This window comes from Trichogramma pretiosum, unplaced genomic scaffold (assembly GCF_000599845.2).
Source record: "Trichogramma pretiosum strain Unisexual culture from Peru unplaced genomic scaffold, Tpre_2.0 scaffold11, whole genome shotgun sequence".
Lineage (NCBI taxonomy): Eukaryota > Metazoa > Arthropoda > Insecta > Hymenoptera > Trichogrammatidae > Trichogramma > Trichogramma pretiosum.
This window is the reverse complement of record NW_019641702.1, coordinates 781,596-806,858: the sequence shown is the minus strand read 5'-3', so window position 1 is coordinate 806,858 and position 25,263 is coordinate 781,596. Positions and strand designations below refer to the sequence as shown.

The following is a 25,263-nucleotide window of genomic DNA, read 5'->3' as shown; positions in this document are numbered from 1 at the left end:
CAATTGTAAATAATTAATAATTAATTTTTATGATATTTCATTCAAATTAAAAAAAAATTTAACTATCAACTTCTGAAATGCCGATTCTCAGTAAAGTTGAATGACTAAAAAATTACTTAAAAAAAAATTAAAACTTCTGAATGAAATTATTTTTAATGATCGTGGCATCGTTGCGAGTCATTCAGTTAATTGCTGAAGTATTTATGTAAATAAAAATTAATTTTGATAATTTGTTTAAACAAAATTGTTTAAACAATTTTTAATGCCTTTTTAGCATGCAATAAGAGGTAGTATTAAATCAAGATGAAAGTAAAAATTGACGAACAAAATTTTCTTTACAGGAATATCGAAGTCGCCACGTGATATTTTTTTAAGTTCCACATTTTAGACATTCACTTGAGTTTGTTAGAAATTAAGGAAATAACTTTCTTATTTCGAATTTGGAAATTTTCCATATAATTTGAGGTATGCCTGACTATTCTTCGAAAGGACCGTAATCATTAAAAAATTACAAAAAAATTATCGTAATAACCATTGAAATAATCGATTCTTCATCTACGGGGATGTTGATCCCCTGAATCGGGGGGTAAATCAGGAGCTTTCAAGGAGTAAAGCTCGGATCCATAAAGCATGTATCAGGGTCGGTTTTCTTCGGATATTATACTATAAGTCTCGCAGGCGTAAGAATTCTCACTTTCTCTCCGATGCATCAATTACATATTCATTGCCATATCATTTTTACATAGATTCTTGATTGTACACGCGCATAGTTATTCACGTAGACACTCCCACCCAACAATAGGACAACGATCTCATTTTTTTTTCTTCGATCTCGTGAATTGAAAGTAATTTTGTGTAAAGATATGGACAATTTCTAGAAATTTTTTAAGGAACATTAATTTCCGAACGAAACGGTTGGAAGAGAGAAACATTACAAGCGAGACACGTCTCCGTATAAGCCGGGGACTTCTTTTTTTTTTTTAACGGCGCAGGGTGCTGAACAAAAATTTTTCCATAGCGTATAATACACAAAAACGACGTCAAGTATGTATAGAAATTTTTGGATGTAAACAAAATTGATGGAAAAATTTTTTTCTCCACTCAATTGTAAATAATTGATAATTAATTTTTATGATATTTCATTCAAATTAAAAAAAAATGTAACTATCAACTTCTGAAATGCCGATTCTCAGTGAAGTTGAATGACTAAAAAATTGCTTAAAAAAAAATTAAAATTTCTGAATGAAATTATTTTTAATGATCACCTTCTTCAATCTAATCGAAATCTTCGTCGACAATGCCAAACTCCTTGAAGGCTTTAACGAAATTTGAACCGTTATCGGTCACTGTCCCCGCAAGTTTCGACAAAGGCAATTCAAAAAATGTATGAATTTCTTCCAATAAGTTTGTAACATTATCAAAGGAATGGGTTCCAGGAAAGTTCCTACATGCTAAAGCAACCGATTTTCTACTCAAGTTATTGTCATCGATCTGAAAAATTTAAAAAGCACATTAGTTTAGTACTATATCAGAAATATAAACCTCTTAGTGATATGATTCTGTTCGAACACAAAATAACACTCTATTACGCTGCAGTCCGAAGCAGTATCATACCACTAGAAGACGTTAAAATATTAATAATTTATTTTAATTACCCAATGAGCTGTAACACCAAGAAATCTTCGATGTTTAGAACTCCACGCATCAGCAGTAGTGCAAACGCAGTTCGTTTTTGCCAAAGCTAGTTTTATATCAAATAACATGGAGTTGTATTCATCGTTTATTTTTCTTCCGATTTTATATCTGGTCAGGTGAACTAAAATTTTTTGGAACTTCGATCTAATTTTTAAATCTGAAATACTATAAATATTATATTAATCACAATTTAAAAAATAATTCTAGGGCTGTGCGGGTACCCGATTTTTCGAGTTTTACTCGACTCGAACTCGAATCGTCTCGTCTCATTCAACAAATTGAAATTTCGGCTTTTTTGTCTGTGATATTGTCAATAAACTCTAATAAAATAGTTATTAAAAGTGGTTTTTTGGGTTGCAATATAAACTCTCAAGCGGGGAAATTTTTATTCTTTCAAATTACCAACGGAAAACTAAGAAACAATCGTAATTTCGAAAAATTATGAAAATGATCTCGCAATCGTCTTCTAACCCAAGTCTACTGTTGTCGGAAAAATAATATTCTTAATAACGATTGTTTCTTAGTTTTTCGTCGGTAACTTCAAAGAATAAAATTTCCCCGCTTGAGAGTTTATATTGCAACCCAAAAAACCACTTTTAATAACTATTTTATTAGAGTTTATTGACAATATCACAGACAAAAAAGCCGAAATTTCAATATTTTTTTATTTACAAACTAAAAACTTTAACTAAAAACCGCTTCGATATTTCGATACACAAGGATGTCCGCTTTCTCCAGATATTTTTTGTTTATTTTTTTACGGCACGGTAAACTAATTACAAGTACTTTTACCAACCAACTTTAACATGTAAAGTATACGGCCGGTCGCTTTGTTTTGCCTGCAGCCAAATCAGCTGGTCGATTTTTGACCCTCACTGACGACTGTGAAAAATCCCTATAGTAATTAAATAAAAAATATACTACTTACTTATTCTTTATTTAGTCGTTATAATAACCAACGTAGAACGTAAAAACTTGAAAATCACTCACTCGCTGATTGCAGCAGTTACTACGCAACGTTCGTTTTCACAAGCTACTGGCGTACTGATACTATGATAAACTCTTATTTTAACACACGCGTGTTTTCCTAAGGAGTTCGAAGGAGAATCTCATTGTTCACTACCGATAGTATTACGTATGTACTTCGTTTCTATGTGTATATGTGTGTGCCACTAGTGTGTATATAACTCTTGCTAATGCTTGCTCCTCACACAAAGTCAAGTGAGATGCAATGTGATGTAAACAAACCCGTGACCCAACTGTGCTCTCAAAAATTCCGAAACAACACATGATAAAAAGAATGAAAAATAATAATTTTTAGTTTAAATTATATATAATCCCCGTTAATACGATATTTTTTACAATTGCCATCAAAATGATAGTTGTTGAAAAAAATGAAAATTTATGTTTAAAATTAATAAAACGCTTATCTTAAACGTATACCCACTGTTTACCACATGAGAGTGGCTATTCAGGGGAAAGCTCGTGCACGAAATATTTTGGTGCACGAAAACTTCAATCGAGCGTTATGTAACTGATCATTTTTCGTGCACGAAAAAAAATTTTCCGACTCCATTTCATCCACGAAATTTTCCGGAAAATTTTTCGTGCACGAAAATTTTGTCATTTGAGTCATTCAAAAACCTAGATTTCGTGCACCAAAAACATTATTTCGTGAACCAAAAACATTATTTCGTGCACCAAAAACATTATTTCGTTTATGCAATTTGTATGCTCATTCGTGCACCAAAAATAATTCGTGTACGAACACATTTTTTGGTGCACGAAAAATTATTCTTTTTTTCAGTGCGTACGAATACTTATTCGTGCACCAAAAATAATTCGTGTACGAACAAATTTTTTTGTGCACGAAACATTATTCTTTTTTTAGTGGGTACAAATACTTCTTCGTGCACCAAAAATAATTCGTGTACGAACACATTTTTTGGTGCACGAAACATTATTCTTTTTTTAGTGGGTACAAATACTTATTCGTGCACCAAAAATAATTCGTGTACGAACACATTTTTTGGTGCACGAAAAATAATTCGTGTTAGAACATATATTTTTAGTCCACGAAAAATAATTCGTGTTAAAACATATTTTTTGGTCCACGAAAAATCGAGGAGCGCGTGTCGCGCTCCGAATGGTAAGAATGACAGACATTCGATGGCGTGCATATGAGCAGCAGCAATATTTATCTGTAATTTGATAGAAACGTTTCGAAGACTAGTAGCAGCAGCTGCTGTAGTCGTCTTAGAAAGTACTATGGTATTCAGAGGTAAGATTGAGAGAGAGACAGAGAGAGAGAGAAAGAAAGAGAAAGGGCGCGCCTAAGGGCGTTTAGGCATTTTTATGATCTAGCTTCAAGAATCTTCATCTTGGCTGCAGCGCATCTGCACTCCTGCACCTCACCGCTTTTGTAGGTACAAAATATTCATCAGTCGTGCGAATAAAACAACAATTTTTCCGATCGCTGCTGACACACGGCGGAATCCAAATCTAGCCAACGCAGACGGATCGACACCTTTGCACATTATAACCAAGACGAGTAATCAACTGGATAATGACGTGAAGATGTTTTTCGAGCTCAGCAACGATAAGTACGGACAAGTGCGGGTCAACGTCTTTGACAATTCAGGCCGGACACCGTTGCATTATGCTGTGAGCGGTTACCTGCATGAGTCGATTGTTCTAATTTTGATGGAACAAGGCGCCAATCCGAATGCGACCGAGAAAGATGGGTCGACCCCTCTTCATATCATTTGCCAGAGAAAATTTAGCGATGAATCGTCGAGATACTTGAAGATATTTTTTAAAATCAGTAAAGAAGTCAATCGGTCGTTGCAGATGGAAGCCCGAGACAAGTGGAACCGCACACCTCTTCTAGTGGCTGTGGAGAGCCTCAAGCCGGACGTGGTCGATGTACTCTTGGATCACGGTGCTGATCTATCTGGCTTGATTTTCCCCTCTGAGCTTCACTTCGACGAGGGTTTTAACAAAGATACAGATCATTTACATTATTATTGCAGGGCTAAATTTAAATTTTTTTTCGCGACTGACGTTCTCGCCGTCGTCGAACGCCTCGAGAAACGAGGATACGAATTGGTTCGAGACGACGTCTCGACGATCATAAAATTGTTCGCTAAGCACAAAGTTTTCGAGAAATCGGTGGATCTACTTCAACGCCTGCCAAACGACGAAGAGTTGACGAATATATGTAAACATTTTATCATCAAGCCGAATCTGTTGTTCTACGTACGACCTGACCCGATTACGACCTGAAGAGGCGGCAAAACTACACACGTATACGGACTACTTCAACATTTGGCGCTTGGACGAATGGCGGCGATTCCCCAAAATATCTCGCCAATTGAGTTTGACGTACATGTGCGAGATAATGTCCAAAGAATTTTGTCGACGATGGGCGCTGGAGCTTTTCTTTACAAAGTTGGCCTGCCGATTCTCTGCTACGAAATAATCATCGATAATTTGAAAAACGAAGATTTATGCCAAATTTGCTTGGCGGCTACAGATCACAGCTTATGAAGCGACTAAGACTATTTGCATTGTTTTTTTCATGTCTAATAATTCAAATAAATAAACTATTAAAAAGATGATTTATTTACTTTTTATTGTAACATTAATAATTTACATGATACATTAGCGCACATAAGAGGTAAGTTATGTTATTATTTTTTTAATGTGCCACTTTCATGTGCAAGCAACTTAATAGCTGAATTATTTTTATTTATATAATACAATGCAATTAGAACAATAAAAATTTTTCTTTTCTTGGTCATTAAAAGAAATGCAAGTTACGTGAAACTTACTTAGACAGGAATCGCATTGTAACATTAAATCTTTTTCTTCCTGCTCACAAATTTTACAGGTGAAAATTCCCATTGATAACTTTTCTTCGATTAAAATTTTGAAATGTTTGAATGCTGCTCTTGTAAAAAATTTTTTTAAAATGTCAACATCAAATATCTTTTTATCTTTAATCAAGAAAATATCATGTAAATTTTTAATCTTTAGCTCTTTCACATGATTCACTTGGATGGTATATTCACGATCAATAACATTCAATGCGTCATGAAAGTCTAGGAAAGAATGAAGCAATGTTTTTTCCATTTCTTTTTTATTCTTCTGAAGAAATGGTTTCAAGTTTGATTCAATCTTCAATCCAATCGCATTTTCCTTCACTTTTTTTTTGGGTGCTCCTTTAGATTTAATTTGGCCTTTTTTAGGAATTTTGACAGAATCTGAAAATGATTTAAGAAATTTCATATGGTTTATAGTTTACTAGAGTATTGAAGGCTTTTTTTTTAAAGCTTGGCAAGTTTGCAAAATACCTTTAGGTGTAATATCATTAGGTGCATCATCATTTCCAGAAAGATCAAGTAATGTTGTCATAAGCTGCTTGTCATCCTTATCTGGCGACACAAACTGCTTGGCAGCCTCATCTAGTGTGGAGTGCTGCTGCTCGCCATTCTCATCAGATGTTGAAAGCTCCTCGTCTTCCTTATCTGGCGACACAAGCTGCTTGGCAGCCTCATCTGGTATGGAGCGCTGCTGCTCGCCATCCTCATCAGATGTTGAAAGCTGCTCGTTATCCTTAAATGGTGACACGAGCTGCTTGGCAGCCTCATCTGGTACGGAGCGCTGCTGCTCGCCATCCTCATCAGATGTTGAAAGCTGCTCGTTATCCTTAAATGGTGACACAAGCTTCTTGTCAGCCTCATCTGGTGTCTTAAATTGCTCCGCATCCTCATCTGGTAGTAAGCAGCTTATAACACAATCTTCTAAAATTTCTGCAATGGCATCCTGCCCTGATTTATTTACTGTAGGTGGAGATGATGTAGAACCATTGTCAGAACCATTGTCAGAACGATTTTCAGAAACATTGTGGTTCACCTACACAAATTAATTTTTTATAATTAGCAAAAACAATACAGAACGTATGTACAATTTATGCGAGTGGATTTTGCATGAAGACACTAGAAGTTATCATAATTTAGCTAGGCCGCGTGCATGCAGCCGACTGAGTTGCTTCAAATGCCATTACATAGCAAAAAAAAGTTGAATTGCCGTGTATTATTCGCGCGCGTCGACGAAATATTTGACATAGGTGCATCTTTGTGAGCGATTATTTAACACTAAGAACACCACGCGCTTCTCTAGAAATTGATGAAGAAAACATAGCTCGAGTGTGTGCTGTGTGCGTGCAACACGTCAAGATTTATTTGATATTTACATTTATATGTATATATAACGCGCACAAATACTTTATGACACGCACCTATCGATGTGGCGGTAGCTACGCGCGGTAAAAGACAACCGGCTAGAGGACCGATTGATTCCAAGAAATGAAACATTGAAATGCATGCCGTTTCGACTGAATTTGTTTTACTTTGCGCGATAACGTCGTAAATAATTTGGAAATACTCGGTTACTTATTGAAACATTAAATGTGTTGACGACAAAAACGCCTTGCGCGTGATTCGAAGAGAAAGAAAGAAAAATACTTACTGTTTTAGGGCGATGGTTATGGTTGAATTTGGCTTTTTTTACATACAAATTCGTCCCATCTTTCGATAAAAGCAAGTGAACAAAAAACGAACACTCAGTCTTTTTACTTGACCACTTATAGTTAGTCGTTGATTTACTAACGAACTTTCCTGAATTTTCACATATATAAGTGACGGAAAAAAAAGTAAGATCTGGGTTAGTTTTTCGGTGTGGACACATTTTGCTAATGGAATTTGACGATGATTTGCAAAGTTTAAATCCATATTGTTCTTGATAATTATTAATACAATCTTGTAACTCGCGTAGAGAGTAAAATTTTGTTAAAAGATCAAACATTTTAGCACTCAAAAACGTAAATGGATGATGTTTGCGTGTGCACAACTCGAGGACCAATGATCGATTGTCTTTTGTATATTATAACACGCTTATACGCCGCGGGCGGAAATGTAGGCGCTGCAACTATACAAGTCAATAAGAGTATTGCTTGACAAGTTGCAGCGTGATATGTTATAGGCGACAGGTGCCACTGCTCTCGCTCCGACTATACACCCCCCCCCCCCCCNNNCCCCCCCCACTGCCCAGTGCCCGCTCCAACGCCAAACAGAGCCAACTGACTCCCGCTGACTGCAGGCCGCTAGTACGCAGCACGCTTGATATTCAACGAAGTACGACATTTCGTTGATGTGCGTTTGGCGCTTGTTTGTACGCATTGCGGTTATTTAGTTATTTAATATGTAAAAAAAGATAATAAAAAAACAAATATTCAGTGACTGGGGCGAGTTTGAAGAGTGCTTGATTCAATACCAAAACAGTGTAAAGCAATTATTTGTTAAGCGTAGTGGCTGGATAAAACGTTTGAAAGAAACTGATAAAGACGTGAATCAAAAGTGCGTGTACAGGTCGGTACATTTGGCGTGTAAATATGGTCCACAAATTCATCCATCGCAGGCCGAGTCGAGAAAAACAAGGTGATTTACTAAAAAAGTGCTACACTAATATTTTATGATAATATAATGTAATTCTACACGGAAATAGTTTGCTCCTTAAGTACTATTTGTGTACGGCATACATAGAATTCGGACATCTTCTTCTTCTTCCTTTGTGGCTCCGACTAGTGGGAAGTACCCACAATAACATACGGCCATTAACCAGCAGAACTCGGACATACGTAGTATCTTTCTTACTCTCTCTCTCTCCCTGCTGTGCTCAGTATATCTAACCGCTGATCATGCAGTGTCTTTATAAACACGTACACACGAGCTTACAATACAGTTAGACCCAGTAGGAGCAAACTTTTTTCCATGTGGGTTATTAAAATCAATTATGATAGTAAATAGTTTATGATTAATTCTTTTGTTGTGTTGCAGCTCTTTTAAATTCAATTGCAAAGCTTTTGTACACATCGTTTTGACGCAAGATTTACAAAGTCTATGTATAGAGGATTTGAATCTCACTCACAATGGCCATCATGGTTCAGAGGTAGAGATAACAAATAATGTGTATATTTTTTTGTTAATTATACTTGACATAATTACAAGATAATTTTGTGTTTTTTCAGAATTTTTTTCAATATTTACCTGAAAACCGAAGACTCGATGATGCAGAAGAGAAAGAAGCGGTAAAACTACTAGGTTTAAAATGTCCTGTGAAAGAAGTTCAAAATTTTATGATGCAGAAAACAGGAAAAGTAGTGAAATGTAAAGATCTTCAAAACCATCACCAAAAAATTAAAGAAAAAAATGACGATTCCTTGGAGAAAGCCCTAGAACTACTAAAAAATGATTATGGTAAATACAAAAAAAAGTTTTTCATTGTTCACCCACAAAATGTGCCTCAACTTAAAAAAACATTTCTCTTTGTGCGTAGGAGCGAATAGTCATCTTTTGACTACATTGGAGAAGCATCAAGGAAAAAACGTAAATGCATTCAAGGGACTCTACTTTTCAACCATGACCATGAGAAAATCGTTAGCGGCTTGGCCTGAGATTGTATTTTTAGATACAACATACAATCTTTTGGATCTGGGTGGTTCAGTAGCAATACTTGCAGTTTCTGATGGAAATGGTATGACACACATAGTTGGTGTGGCATTTTTGATGAATGAAACTACCGAAACTCTTACTGGATTTCTGGAAGCATTCAAAAAAGATCATGGAGATGTTTGTAAGTCAATTAAGAGTTTCATGACTGACAAGGACTTAACCGAAAGAAAGGTTCTAGAGTTGTTATTTCCTTGGGCTTCGTTGTACTTATGTGAATTTCACGTACTGAAGATATTTAAAAGAATGATAACAGTGACAAAAATGAAAATGACATCAGAGAATTGTGAATTCTGCTTGAAAATGGCATCTCAAATGACAAAAAGTAATTGCAAAACAGAGTACGATTTCTACTATGGATTATTTTGTAAAAAAGCGTCACCCACTCTAATCTTTTACTTCAACCACAATTGGAATTCTATTATTAAGGAATGGACTAGATACAATATTAGCAAAGCAAATTACAATAACTACACAAATAATGTAGTTGAATCGATCAATTCACATATGAAAAGATTGATTCAAAAGTACAGATCATTATGTGGATTGATACGAGACTTTTTTTCTTATTATAACAATCATAATGAAAACAAAAAGATTAAACTAGTAGATAAGATCATTAAACGTCCAAACCAGAGCTATGGAACAGGAACACCAGAGCAATTATATACCGACTTACTTACAATTAAAGGTAGTGGTATTGTCATTGAAGAGCTACTACGAAGCAAAAGGATAACTTACATTACAGAAAATAAAATAGAAAAAACGTGCCAAGTTCAGTCAAAATTTGATTTATTGAATGTAACAACTGTCAGTTGCACGTGTATAATGTTGATTTCTATGCTCCTACCTTGCAGACATATATTTTCTGCCAGAAGATCATTCCAAATGCCATTATATGATCCAAATCTATGTGGTAAATGGTGGACGAAAAAGTACGACCAAGAAAATCAAGCAATATTGGGTAACATGGAAGATGTGTCTTTTAAAGCACCTGATTGTGTTATTCAAAATATAAAAACACCAACTAAATTGAATTTGCAAAATAGGCGTAAAAAAGCAAATGATATTGCAAAAACCCTCATTAACTTGGTGAGTGAAGCAAGCACGAATGAAAATATTCGTACACGAATTATTTTTCGTGCACGAATAAGTGATTGTGCCCACTGAAAAAAGAATAATTTTTCGTGCACCAAAAAATGTGTTCGTACACGAATTGTTTTTGGTACACGAATAAGTATTCGTACGCACTGAAAAAAAGAATAATTTTTCGTGCACCAAAAAATGTGTTCGTACACGAATTATTTTTGGTGCACGAATGAGCATACAAATTGCATAAACGAAATAATGTTTTTGGTGCACGAAATAATGTTTTTGGTTCACGAAATAATGTTTTTGGTTCACGAAATAATGTTTTTGGTTCACGAAATAATGTTTTTGGTGCACGAAATCTAGGTTTTTGAATGACTCAAATGACAAAATTTTCGTGCACGAAAAATTTTCCGGAAAATTTCGTGGATGAAATGGAGTCGGAAAATTTTTTTTCGTGCACGAAAAATGATCAGTTACATAACGCTCGATTAAAGTTTTCGTGCACCAAAATATTTCGTGCACGAGCTTTCCCCTGAATAGCCACTCTCTTACCACATTCATGACACTTTTTCTAGGGTGAAACTTTTCTAAAAAGTGTAGTCTGCGATCATTGAAGTTTTAATAAGTGTGTGATTTGAAATTATTTATACATCGTGTCTTTTAATAAAAACTGACAATCGAATGATTACAGTTGTCAGTTGTCACACAATTTTGCGTTCGCACTTTTGAGGCAACTTTTTGAATATTTTTTTCATCCGAGTACTTTTAACGGAAATTTTTTTTCATTTTATTTCATTTCACTTCAGTTGCATGGGTAATTTTTTTGTTCATCGTAATTGTATCCCGGTGTATCATCAAGTTAGATTCTTGTGTGTAAATGCCTGTTGACTAATAACAAATCTTTTTTGTCATCTAAAGCAACCATGTCCTGTTCATTTGAATTACTTTTATCCATTTACATGTCTAAATTAAACGATATATCTTTCTATTTAGTGCCACAGAAATTGAATTAGTAAAACTTATCTTTTGGTAGTATGACTTGAAAGACAACATTCAAATTAGTTTGTTTTTACTTTAACATGATCAGTCTGTCGGGGACAATGTGAAAATCGTTTATGATCATTGATCATATTGTTTATAATCACTTGTTACGTAATATACTATTTCTTCACGCTAGTGCAAAAGTTTGGAAAGATCATTGAAGTAGTGAAAATTTCAATGAATCTGATGATACTGCAGTTTGAAATCCATAGAATTTAGTGAATAATATTTATAAATGCCGATTATATCATTAAGTGATTTTGGATAGAATTATTTTATTTCTTCATTAACTATTTATATTATCCATCGGCCTAATATAGATCGAACAAAAAAGTACGCGCTTGCATTTTCGATCGTACAACTCTTGTTGTACTGCGAAAAGACGATGTCCTTTGCCGTTGGCTTCCGAACGAGATCGCCAGTACCAGTACCATCATAATATCGTGAATATCGATGATTTCCATTTTCGTATGCATCGAACGCCGCCCTATCGTTACATCAAAAAACCATTCATTTTACGTGTTTACAATCAAAATTAAAATTGGTCTTGACGTCCTATAGAAAGAATCGAACGTTTTTGATCTTGGTACGATTCATGCACACGCCTGAGCACACTTAGTACCAATGCAATGTAACGGCGTTGACGAACCATCGGCCTTATATATATATTGAACAAAGAATTACATGCTTGCATATTCGATCGTATTATTACCCATGGAGTTCTATGAAAGGAAGAAATCGTTTGCCGTTGGCGCTTCGAACGAGATCGCCGATCGCACGAGTACCAGCACCATCGTAACGCATTGTATCGTCGTTTCCCATTTTCGAATGTATCAAGGCAGCCCATTCGTCACAACGAAAAACCAATCATTTCACGTGTATTGCGATCACAATTAAAATTGCTTCTGTCGTCCAACGGAAAGGATGGTATGTTTTTGATCTTGGTACGATTCATGCACATGCATCTGCACTCATCGTACCAATGCGTTGTAACGGCGTTGACAAACCATCGGCCTTATATAAATTGTAATTTGTAATTGATTTGTAATGATTGATTGATAAAAACCTATTAGATAGTTAAATGTAATTTTTTCATAAGTGATTATACTCAGCCATTTTCTTGAAGAAACGAGTATGCTGCACGATTTTTCAATTTTGTATAATGTCGTTTTTTGGGTTAAAATTTTTCATTTTTGTATGAAAGTGATCTTAAAGCACATAAATACCGTTGGATTTCCTTCCCTAAAAAAATCATGTGAAGTCGTTTTATTCGTCACCTCATTAGTTGAGGAGTAACTGCGCCTCGCTTCATGATTGGTCGGAATCTCGCGTCGGTCGTTCAACTAATTATTTTAGTGGGAAAACAAAATTTTTTGCAAAAACAGCCCAATCTAATATAAATGTTTTGCGGAGCAGAGAGGGAGCCTATTCTGCTCGCTCCTAATTATATCATTATAACTGTCGAATTCAAACGTGGAAAAAGAACTGCACTGTTTGTTCATTGTGTATCACATAATGAATAATTTATAACGAGTAATGATAATGATAATAACAAGTAACGAGGGCTCTATGCATGATTATTTTTATAATAAATATTACTTATATCTTGCTAAAAAGTAAAACTTCCTCATTTTTGTCATAAAAAAGTAAGATTCCTAGTTTTCGTCAAAAAATGTAACTTTCTACTTTTCTTAAGACATCGAGTGAATTGTCCTAGTTTTTGTAATAAAATTTGAATCTAACTAATTTTCGTAAGACATTTCAATCTCCCTCCTTTTCGTAGGTGGAATCGACTTACTAATTGTGTAATTGGTAACGAAATTTTTCATTTTGTTAAAAAACAATGGTAATTGAATAATTTAACTATCAGTTACTAGTTAAGAAAGTGGTAACTGAACAATTCAATTATCGGTTACTAGTTAGAAAATGGTAACTAAATAATTCAATTATCAGTTATTAGTTAAGAAAATAGTAACTGAATAATTCAATTATCAGTTATTAGTTAAGAAAGTAGTAACTGAATAATTCAATTATCAGTTACTTGACTAGTAACTTATAATTGAATTATTTAGTTACAGTTACTTGACTAGTAACTGATAATTGAATTATTTAGTTACCAGTTACTAATGTAGTAATTGATAAAATTTGCAACACTGTGATGAACAATATTTGGTACAAAGCAAAAACAATATAAAATAACAAACAAAATAAAATAAAAACTACACAGAGTTAGTCATATTATTACGCAAGTAATACTGGCGCATGACTCTCCCAAAGCCAGCGTTACGATAGAGCACCCTCATCTCGTGCGGCAAGGCGTTCCAAAGATTGGCGGCGTTAATAAAAAAGGCACTCTGCAGGCAGCTAAGTCGCGCAAAGGGGATGGATAAGTCCAGATTCGATCTTCTGTTGCCCCGGTCGCCACTGCCAGACTCGAAGGTGAACCTGGCCGCCAGATACGCCGGTGCGCCGTGCCTCAATATGTTGGCCAACAAACACACGGCCAGAAGACTACGTCGCTCTCCGAGTTTGAGAATACGCAGCTCGACGTACGATGGTGTAATGTGCTCGTGTCTGCGGACACCCGTGACAAATCGGACCGCAGCGTTCTGGCAGCGTTGGAGCCTGGTCAGCAGCTTCCCGGAAAGGCCAGCCATGAGTCCCGCTCCGTAATCCAGATGCGGGAAAACCAGGGCTCTTACAAGCATCAGTCTGGTGCCGCGGGGTAGAAAGTCACCCACTCTTCGCAGTCACGCCAGCGCAGCAAAGCATCTCGCGCCGGTGTAGTTGGTATGCTCACGCCAAGAGAGGGTCTCGTCGAGTACACAGCCCAGGACCTTGATGCTCTCGTCCGGATTCAGGGTCTCGTCGCACAGCCGTACTGGTGGAATCGCCACTGCGTGGATCCCGCGGATGTAGCGCCGACTGCCAAACCATATTGTTTGCGTTTTCCTCGTGTTAATGGTCAGGCCGTTCTCCTCGGCCCACCGGGCAAGGTCATCATTCATCTTCTTTACAATGAGGTCGGGGCGACCGGCCGGCCCACGGCAGGTAATCGTGAAGTCGTCCGCATACAGGTGGTGCTTGGTGTGTCGACAGACCAGCGGCAGGTCATTTATGAAGATCGAGAACAGTAGCGGGCCGCTCAGGCTTCCTTGCGGGACTCCCTGCACGCGACAAAGCCGCGACGACCTTTTGCCCAGAGGTCCAACTACGGTTTGTGGTCTGCTAGACAGAAAAGAGCCGATCCAAAGGCAGGCCTGGTCTGAAAAGCCATAAAGTTTGAGCTTGTCGATCAGCAAATTGATATTGACAAGGTCGAAAGCCCGTGAAAAGTCAATAGCCACCATAAGGACAACGTCCTTTACATCGATCGCCTCGCGTATGCCGTTCACCAGGTCAATCAGTGCAGTATGCGTGCTGTGGTACTCACGGAATCTGGACTGATGAGAATCCAGGATATTACGCTCGTTTATGAATCTCTTCATTTGCTCAAGAGCAACGCTCTCGAGAAGCTTGGAGGCTGCGCACAGAAGGCTTATCGGTCTCAGGTGGCTGGCATCAAGTGGTGGCTTCTTCTTCGGCAAAGGGCGCACCAGGGCCCACTTCCAGTGGCCCGGGAACACACCAGATTGAAGGTACGCGTTGAATATGTCGCACAGCACGGGCAGGATTGTTGGCAAACACATCTTCAGTTGACTCAGCGAGATGTCGTCCACACCTCGAGCATTAGAGCGGCCGCGTTTAACGGCCTCGAGCACATCCAAGCACGTTACCTCACTGAAGAAAAAGCGATCCTGAGGTGGAATCCTGGCAGTGGAGCGAGAGTCACGCAGATTCAGGTCAATGGAGGAGCCAATGAAATGCTCGTTCAGGCGGTCGACATCGACCGGTAGCGCAAATGAGTCCCGAGCACGAGAGCCAAGGCCAAGCTCTCCGACAATCCTCCACGCCGATGACGGGTCCCCACCCTCCGAAATTCTGCCCCGATAGTAAGTGGCTCGGGCCCGACGAGTTGCGGCACGCAGACGGCCGCGAAAGCTCCTGAACGCCAGCAAGTCATCTCGTCGACCAAGGCGCCTGTACCTCCGCCACGCCTGATTTCGTCTCTTCACGAGAGTCCTCAGCTCTTCGGTAAACCACGGCTTCCAGTTCTTCTTCGGTCTGATTGCGCGATACGGCGCGTGTCTATCGAATAATTCGACCATCAATGATGTGAAACGCCTCGACTTTGGAGTCCACGCTCTCCAGGCTGATGACATGGGCCCAATTGATCGCAGCAAGGTCGGCGTGAAATAGAACCGGGTCGAGTCTTCGGAAGTCGCGGCAGGTAAACGCAGTCTCGACGTGGGCGGGCACTTCGATCGGAAAGGTAGCGAACAGTGCGTCGTGTTTTAAGATGCCCGGATAGTGCACCTTAGATGTGTCGGTGGCCTGCATACCTCCAGCGCAGATGTAATCTATCGTCGTGTGTGTGCTACCCGGATGATGCGTGGGCTCGAACGGCAGCGGCGAGATACTGAATGTCGCGAAGAAGTCCAGTAAAATATTGCGTGGGGTGGAGGGCACCGGCAGATCGATATTGAGATCACCACAGAGAATTATATAGTCGTAGGTCACCCTGCAGTTGAGCAAGGCTTCCTCGACGTCACTCCAAAAACCGGCCTTCGGGGGGCTGTAGACCACGCAGACGAGGACACTAGACGATCCAACCTCGACGAGCACAAACAAAAACTCCGGTCTATAGCGATAGACTCTCGGTCTCTCCGAAGAGGCAACGCAGCGACAACGCAGGCCATTACGCACATAGAGCGCCACACCACCACAATTCCTGCCAATGCGGTCATGACGCAGGAGAGTATAACCGGTAATCTCGAACGAACCGGAGTGCATATGTTTCTTGAGCCAAGACTCACTGATTGCAAACAAATGCAACCCGCGCTGCAAAATGATCGTCCTTACGTCATCAAAGTGAGCGTCGAGTGAGTGGGCGTTGATGTGTCCGACCTGGAGCTGCGTAAACAGTCGATAATCCATAATTTATTGTTTGTATTTTGCGCTCAATCCTCCGACGCAGTATAGTGCACTTTATTTTGTCTCTGGCCGAGTGCGAGTAGTCGCCGATCCCAGCACTGACGCAGTTGGTACACTTGAGCTGTCTCTTTGTGTTACACGCTTCGGAGAGATGCTCGCCAGCACAGTATGCGCAACACGGCTCCTTGTCGCACCTTGCAGCTATATGCGAGAAGCCTGAGTATTTGAAGCACTGTATGATGGAGAGGTGATCCTGGACGCGACAGGAGTGCCAACGCAGATTGACCCTTCCACGAGACAGCAGTAACCTCCTAGTATCCGCCGAGGCCTCAATCACGCACGACCGCTGCTTTTTATTTCCTGCCGGATACAGATAGATGATCCTGATAGGCGAGGCGCCAGGCATGTCCTGCTTGATGCACTTGCTGATCTCATCTTCAGTCAATTCAACAGGCACGCCGTGTACAATGAGACGAGGGTCCAGCAACGAGCTTGGCTTGACCTCCAGGCCCGCAGACGCAAGCTCAGGGCATGCACCAAAGGTGTCCGCGCACAGCCCGTCGCCCTCTATCACCACCGTCCCACCGCGACCGTAGTGCACCGCTCCACCCGACCGCCAAGTGTCGCCGGATTGACCGACCTCACGAGTGCTGCCTTGACAGCAGGGGCGTCGCGCATATTCGCCTCTTCATTCTCCTTTGGTCAAACGGTGATCCGGCTACTCTTTTTGATGGCAATGGATCGGCCACGGGTCACGGACACCGCATTCACGATGACCCGCTTCGGGGCCTCGTCAGAAGTCGCACGCGCATATGACCCCTGCGACGAATGACAACACGCGGAATCCACATCAGGCTTCGCCGACTGAGTCTTCGCTGCTTCCGTTCTCAATGCCGCCGTCACCTGGTTGATGTTATTGCACGTAGCCGCGAGAGCCTCCTTGCAATCGTTCACAAGGTCCAGGTAGGCGAGCTTGGCAGTATAAGCGCATACAACCGCAAAGAAGCCCTCACACATTGAGTTTACAGCCGCTCGCATCTTTTTGTTCTTCTCTGTGACTCGCTCAGATGCTATCATGCTCAGAAGTGTTGCGTGACTCTTCAAGAAGGACTGCGAGAACTTATTTAAATCTTCGCCAGTCAGGCTCATCGTGGTATGAGGTGTAAAAGAGAGAGAGAGAGAGAGAGAGAGAGAGAGAGACGGATGCACGCAATCGCAACGTCCGCATAATGTACGTGACGTTAATTCGTTATTAAGCTCTAGCGCGCGGTATGTAGTGCCGCGCGGGAACTAATTTAAAAAATAAAAAGAAATTACTTACCTTATGAAATCGTGAATCGTAAGATCTTCGATTTTCCTTCCATTGTCAACAGTAGCAGCCATCGTAAAATACGTTTCTTGGACAAGTCAGCTGTTTGGTGGCTCAATGAAAAAAATTGTCGGATAACCTATTATCTCTATAAAAAAATTGAATTTTAAGATATCGACATTTACTGATGTATGTACGCATACAGTCAGAATTTTCGAATGTTGTAATAATTCACAATCTAGTCTCGAATGTAATTGTATTCATGTTGTTGGGTTCGAATTGGTAACCAATGCATTGTGACAGTCGTGTTACGCTGTCACATGCCTCTCCCCTCCTCAGCACGCAGTCCCACTGTGATGGGACATAAACACGAAGATGTACCTGACGCAGCAGCCGCAGCGATGCGCGTGTATGTAAGTGTGTGTGTGCGAGAGAGAGTCCGCGTGTCATCGCACGCGGAATCGCCTGTCTCCTTCTTCCTTACGGAGCAAGGGCCGGCTAATTGGTCACGTGACCAATCAGAGCGTCTTGCGAGCGCGTGAAGCGCGTAGATACGGGGAGATACTCGGTGATCGCGAGAGACGAAGCATCGTGCGCGTTGCTCCAAATTCGACCGTGTCGCGAGATTGAATTACAATTAAACGCAGCAAGTGCGTGACGCGAGATTGCACGACTTGCACGAGCGTATATTCGACGCGGGTCGATCGAGAACGGATCGGTGTATTCGCGAGAGGTATCTCCGCCGAATTGACTGGTGAATTAGAATCACGTTATCTTTCGTTATTGCGACTACGCGAACTGTGCGAACCAGCAGCCGNTACTCACGGAATCCGGACTGATGAGAATCCAGGATATCACGCTCATTTATGAATCTCTTCATTTGCTCAAGAGCAACGCTCTCGAGAAGCTTGGAGGCTGCGCACAGAAGGCTTATCGGTTTCAGGTGGCTGGCATCAAGTGGTGGCTTCTTCTTGGGCAAAGGGCGCACCAGGGCCCACTTCCAGTGGCCCGGGAACACCCCAGATTGAAGCGACGCGTTGAATATGTCGCACAGCACGGGCAGGATTGTCGGCAAACACATCTTCAGTTGACCCAGCGAGATGTCGTCCACACCTCGAGCATTAGAGCGGCCGCGTTTAACGGCCTCGAGCACATCCAAGCACGTTACCTCACTGAAGAAAAAGCGATCCTGAGGTGGAATCCTGGCAGTGGAGCGAGAGTCACGCAGATTCAGGTCAATGGAGGGGCCAATGAAATGCTCGTTCAGGCGGTCGACATCGACCGGTAGCGCAAATGAGTCCCGAGCACGAGAGCCAAGGCCAAGCTCTCCGACAATCCTCCACGCCGATGACGGGTCCCCACACTCCGAAATTCTGCCTCGATAGTAAGCGGCTCGGGCCCGGCGAGTCGCGGCACGCAGACGGCCGCGAAAGCTCCTGAACGCCAGCAAGTCATCTCGTCGACCAAGGCGCCTGTACCTCCGCCACGCCTGATTTCGTATCTTCACGAGAGTCCTCAGCTCTTCGGTAAACCACGGCTTCCAGTTCTTCTTCGGTCTGATTGCGCGATACGGCGCGTGTCTATCGAATAATTCGACCATCGATGATGTGAACGCCTCGACTTTGGAGTCCACGTTCTCCAGGCTGATGACATGGGCCCAATTGATCGCAGCAAGGTCGGCGTGAAATAGAACCGGGTCGAGTCTTCGGAAGTCGCGGCAGGTAAACGCAGTCTCGACGTGGGCGGGCACCTCGATCGGAAAGGTAGCGAACAGTGCGTCGTGTTTTGAGATGCCCGGATAGTGCACCTGAGATGTGTCGGTGGCCTGCATACCTCCAGCGCAGATGTAATCTATCGTCGTGTGCGTGCTACCCGGATGATGCGTGGGCTCGAACGGCAGCGGCGAGATACTGAATGTCGCGAAGAAGTCCAGTAAAATATTGCGTGGGGTGGAGGGCACCGGCAGATCGATATTGAGATCACCACAGAGAATTATATAGTCGTAGGTCACCCTGCAGTTGAGCAAGGCTTCCTCGACGTCACTCCAAAAACCGGCCTTCGGGGGGCTGTAGACCACGCAGACGAGGATACTAGACGATCCAACCTCGACGAGCACAAACAAAAACTCTGGTCTATAGCGATAGACTCTCGGTCTCTCCGAAGAGGCAACGCAGCGACAACGCAGGCCATTACGCACATAGAGCGCCACACCACCACAATTCCTGCCAATGCGGTCATGACGCAGGAGAGTATAACCGGTAATCTCGAACGAACCGGAGTGCATATGTTTCTTGAGCCAAGACTCACTGATTGCAAACAAATGCAAGCCGCGCTGCAAAATAATCGTCCTTACGTCATCAAAGTGAGCGTCGAGTGAGTGGGCGTTGATGTGTCCGACCTTGAGCTGCGTAATCAGTCTATAATCCATAATTTATTGTTTGTATTTTGCGCTCAATCCTCCGACGCAGTATAGTGCACTTTATTTTGTCTCTGGCCGAGTGCGAGTAGTCGCCGATCCCGGCACTGACGCAGTTGGTACACTTGAGCTGTCTCTTCGTGTTACACGTTTCGGAGAGATGCTCGCCAGCACAGTATGCGCAACACGGCTCCTTGTCGCACCTTGCAGCTATATGCGAGAAGCCTGAGCATTTGAAGCACTGTATGATGGAGAGGTGATCCTCGACGCGACAGGAGTGCCAACGCAGATTGACCCTTCCACGAGACAGCAGTAACCTCCTAGTATCCGCCGAGGCCTCAATCACGCACGACCGCTGCTTTTTATTTCCTGCCGGATACAGATAGATGATCCTGATAGGCGAGGCGCCAGGCATGTCCTGCTTGATGCACTCGCTGATCTCATCTTCAGTCAATTCAACAGGCACGCCGTGTACAATGAGACGAGGGTCCAGCAACGAGCTCGGCTTGACCTCCAGGCCCGCAGCCGCAAGCTCAGGGCATGCACCAAAGGTGTCCGCGCACAGCCCCTCGCCCTCTATCACCACCGTCGCACCGCGACCGTAGTGCACTCGCTCCACCCGACCGCCAAGTGTCGCCGGATTGACCGACCTCACGAGTGCTGCCTTGACAGCAGCGGCGTCGCGCATATTCGCCTCTTCATTCTCCTTTGGTCCAACGGTGATCCGGCTACTCTTTTTGATGGCAATGGATCGGCCACGGGTCACGGACACCGCATTCACGATGTCCCGCTTCGGGGCCTCGTCAGAAGTCGCACGCGCATATGACCGCTGCGACGAACGACAACACGCGGAATCCACATCAGGCTTCGCCGACTGAGTCTTCGCTGCTTCCGTTCTCAACGCCGCCGTCGCCTGGTTGATGTTATTGCACGTAGCCGCGAGAGCCTCCTTGCAATCGTTCACAAGGTCCAGGTAGGCGAGCTTGGCAGTATATGCGCATACAACCGCGAAGAAGCCCTCACACATTGAGTTCACAGCCGCTTGCATATTTTTGTTTTTCTCTGTGACTCGCTCAGATGCTATCATGCTCAGAAGTGTTGCGTGACTCTTCAAGAAGGACCGCGAGAACTTTTTTAAATCTTCGCCAGTCAGGCTCATCGTGGTATGAGGTGTGAAACGGGCGTCATCTTCCAATTCGTCTATAAAATCCTCATGGCTCGCGTCGGGCTTAGAGCGTTTTGTCGGTGGTCCTGTACCGAGCTTGGCGCGCTTTACCTTTCGTGACATATCGGCGAGCATGGAGCGTGTAAACAAGCTCAACTGCCGATACGCAAAAGTAAATATTTACGTCGTGTACAGACGATAGTCAAATCGATGTCAAATGTAATAAGATTTCCGGTACAGCCGTCGTAAAATGGCTTTTTTTAGCCGCGACGAGCAAAGTTGCATGCGTCGAGCTATGTCAGGAAGGTCACTGCCGACCAGTCGCACACCCTGGCGAAGTCAGGAAAAATTTAAAACACGAACAGCCGTCACACGAGCACTAAACACTGGGAGCGATCCGATACACGACCGTTCTACTCTCAAGCGAGAGAGAGAGAGAGAGAGAGAGAGAGAGAGAAAGGTCAATGAATGGAATGCTATGATTCCTCATGATCTATGTACCTATATTTGTTTGAGTTTAATTCTAGAAATTTTTTTTACTTTCATCGATTTAATGACATGCAATGATATGTCATGTAGTTCATTAATTTACTCTGGAATGACTTGCAGTTATCTAAGTAATTTGAAACCAATTTCTATTATACTATTCATTGTCGACATAAGCTAGTTTATGTGTGGAAGTAATATAAGAACGTCTAAGAAATTCATTTGTGAAAATATTGAGTTCGTTTGAAAAACATTCAAGGAAGGAATGTTAACTTCCAACGTTGTACGCTCCTTACTAATGGTTTGTGTCTCTACACTGAAAAGCTATTAGTTCAGTCACTGGTCTTCGAGTGCAGGTGGCGCTCATATTGACATAGTCTCAGCTGCTCTCTAAAAAGAGCAGTAGCGGTCCTTTTTTGCGAACACTAGCCGTCGTGCTATTTCATTAAGTGGTTATTACTCTGTTCAAACTCGGAGGCTGTGGCGAAAATGAAAAAAACTTTAGATCGAAATGAAATTTCAACCAATGATAGTTTATGAAATTACAAGATTTTTGGTATAAAAAAAGGGCGTTGCTATTTGTACTCCAGATTTCAGTACTAGGGTATATTTTTCTTAAGTTGGCATCACCCGCCTACAGCCAAGTTCACGTTTGTTTTCTTTCGATACTCGGGTGGACCTGCGCGTACATCTATAGTAGTAACTTGCGTCAAAGCCTATATGACCATTATAGGCAATAACACAACATGTCTGCTCGTTGATTAAACGACAGCTGTAGGTTAGAATGAGCTAATTTTTCCTGTAGCCACTCAATTAAATATCGTGCTCATTAGTAAATATAATTTTCCTAACATTAATTCAATAGCTAAGTTATTTTGTAAATTTTTTTTTGTGTGCACTCTATTTTGAGTTATATTGCTTATTTGTACTCCAAGTAAAAAAAATCCCCAGATCTGGAGTACAAATAACATCGGCCGAAATATAAGGCCAACCCAAATTTGATCAATAAGGAAGGATTTACGCCACTGCACACGGAGAAATATTCTCACTACAAAACAAGATGCGGCGACGCGAGAGGGCGGGCGCGCGCGTTAAGTTTTAAGGCGAGCACGTCGAAACACGATGCGGGTATGCTTCACGTATTGTGAAGCGTTCAGGGCGGCGTATTCACGTGCGTGCATCGGAAATCGCGGTGCAACATCAAAATATAAACAAGCTTCGGCGTGCGCACCTCACAACTTCTGATGTCTTCTGAATGATCGTCGTACCCGTCTTATCCGCGCGCGCCCACCAAACCACGTTTTTCGGCACATTCGCGCTCGGCATTTTTGAGTCCACGGTTTCCCCAACATGACATTTTTACGCAATACTCCTGAATAGATTTTCTTCATTTCGATGTAAATTATAAGTAAGGAATATTTTGGAAGAACATTGTGGAAAACACGTCTGACTTTGAGACCGCTTTTCCGGGTGAAAAATACATTTTTCGGAAAAATTAATGTCACCATCGGAAAGAGCAGGCAAAAATCTATCGATTTGCATATACGAAATATTTTTCCAACGTCAGTGGTGCTAGTGCTAGCGAGTTAGAAAAGCCGCGATCGATTAAAAAAGCCGTACGCGCGTGGCCATATTTACTTTACGTAGATCTGACACAACTCGATGTCGATAAATTGATCGTAGTACGAGCTGCGTGCATCGAAAAAGGCGATGCACGCACGCTAAAACGCAAAGCATGGACGCGCCGAGAAACGCAGAGCAGCGGCATCGATTTATGTGAGGCGCTCACCGCTTTTTCTGATGTAGTGGCGCTCTTTTATGAGTAGATGGCGCATCATATTTTCGGGTGCTGGTGTGCATCGCGTTAACTGGTGTACATATTTCTCCGTGCACTATGTTTGCATGAGAGACGACGAAAAGATTTGGTGGAGATGTTGGTCGAGCATTGCGACAACCAATACAAACCGTTGCAAGTCGACGTTCAGGACGAAAAGGTTCTGACACCGCTGTACTAGGTGCAAAAATCGACCACAAGGACGTGATCAAATATCTGCTCAGTAAGGGCGCCAACCCAAACGCAACTGATGCAAAGGGATTGACTCCTCTCCACCGTGTTTGCAAGGATTGCCGAGACGAATACATGGCGCAGACAATCTTCGAAATTCATGACGAAGAAAATAAGTGGATCCCGGACGAGGAGGAGGAGGAGGAGAAGTACGATAAGCTTGGCGAAATGAAGATCATAGCTGAATTACTGCTGAATTACGGTGCCAATCCGAACTCGACAGACGTAGAGGGAGGGACTCCTCTTCATTTTATTTGTCAGAGATATTCCGACGACGACTTCGTGGAGGCGTTCATCAAGATAAACGATGAAAAGGATCAGACGGTGGATGTCGACGCCCGGGACAACTTGGGATGGACACCGTTGCAGTGGGCTGTGGCTAATTTTTTGCCACACGTGGTCGACGTACTCTTGGATCATAGTACTGATCTGTCTAGTTTCGATTTTCCGACAGGGGCTCTCTTAGCTGAAGGATCTAGACCGTGGCGTTATCATGTTCATTTTAAATTGAGACTAGCGGCTGGCGCTCTGGCCGTCCTCAAATGTCTCGAGAATAGAGGATACGAATTGCATCGAAGCGACGCTCTGGCGATGATGAAGTTATTCTCTGACTGCGGCTTGTTTAAGAAGTCAGCGAATCTCGACGAATACTGGTTTGACGAGGAGGAGTTCGCTAAAGAAGCAAAAAAAATAATGATAATGATAAGTCCGAGAGTGTCGCTCTACGATTTGATCCGGAAACGACCTGAAGAGACAACAAAACTACTAAAATATTCAGACTACTTTAAATTCAAGTGCTCAAAAAAATCTTGGGTTGTCCCCAAAAAATACAAGCAGGCTTGTGAGAACATCTTTGCGAGAAACTAATGAGAGGATTTTGCCAGCAATGGACAATTGAACCTTTTTTGAAGCTGACGCGCAATCAGCTCCCAATTGAGATCTGTAATAAGATCATTGAGCTTTTGATAAACGAAGATTTGTATAATATTTGCTTTGCAGCTAATATTTAAATTTAAAATTGTGTTAAACATACTCAAAGTAATTTTTATAGACATAAGTGTTCTTAAATTTTGTTTTCGTTGTTTTTAAAATGATAATAACACTTTACTTGAATTGAAAATACTGCAAACTTTTGAAAAGTATATGACCTTGACTTATTTTTCTGTCAATATTTATCTGCACTTTAGGGAAATGTAATCTTAGTTTTTAAAATAAAAAATTGAAGTCAATTCATGACATTTGTGTAACTTAAATATCGTTAGTGTTGAATATCCATCAATTATAATTTCTCATAAAAATTATTAAAATGTTTGTCAAAAAAATTGATACTTATGATTCAGTTCATTTCATAATTTTATTAGTACATTTTGTATATACATAGTACAGAAA

At 41.5% G+C, this 25,263-nt stretch overlaps 1 protein-coding gene and 1 pseudogene across 1 annotated transcript; one reads left to right on the top strand and one right to left on the bottom strand.

Annotated features, from left to right (window-relative positions):
- Window positions 1-1,275: 1,275 nt before the first annotated feature.
- LOC111694435 lies at window positions 1,276-1,763 on the bottom strand. The gene is made up of 2 exons (XM_023462631.1): window positions 1,656-1,763; window positions 1,276-1,491 (listed from the first exon to the last, which is right to left on the bottom strand). Exons 1-2 carry the CDS (start codon window positions 1,761-1,763, stop codon window positions 1,276-1,278), a joined length of 324 nt encoding a protein of 107 aa, XP_023318399.1.
- Window positions 1,764-8,149: 6,386 nt separating this feature from the next.
- Window positions 8,150-9,498, top strand: LOC111694434 (annotated as a pseudogene).
- The last annotated feature ends 15,765 nt before the right edge of the window (window positions 9,499-25,263 follow it).

Excerpts from the sequence above, each read along its gene's own strand:
- LOC111694435 (XM_023462631.1), bottom strand. The coding sequence starts at position 1,763 with ATGTTATTTGATATAAAACTAGCTTTGGCAAAAACGAACTGCGTTTGC. Across the intron at positions 1,492-1,655 it reads TTGGTGTTACAGCTCATTGG|ATCGATGACAATAACTTGAG; the intron begins GTAATTAAAATA and ends TAAATTTTTCAG.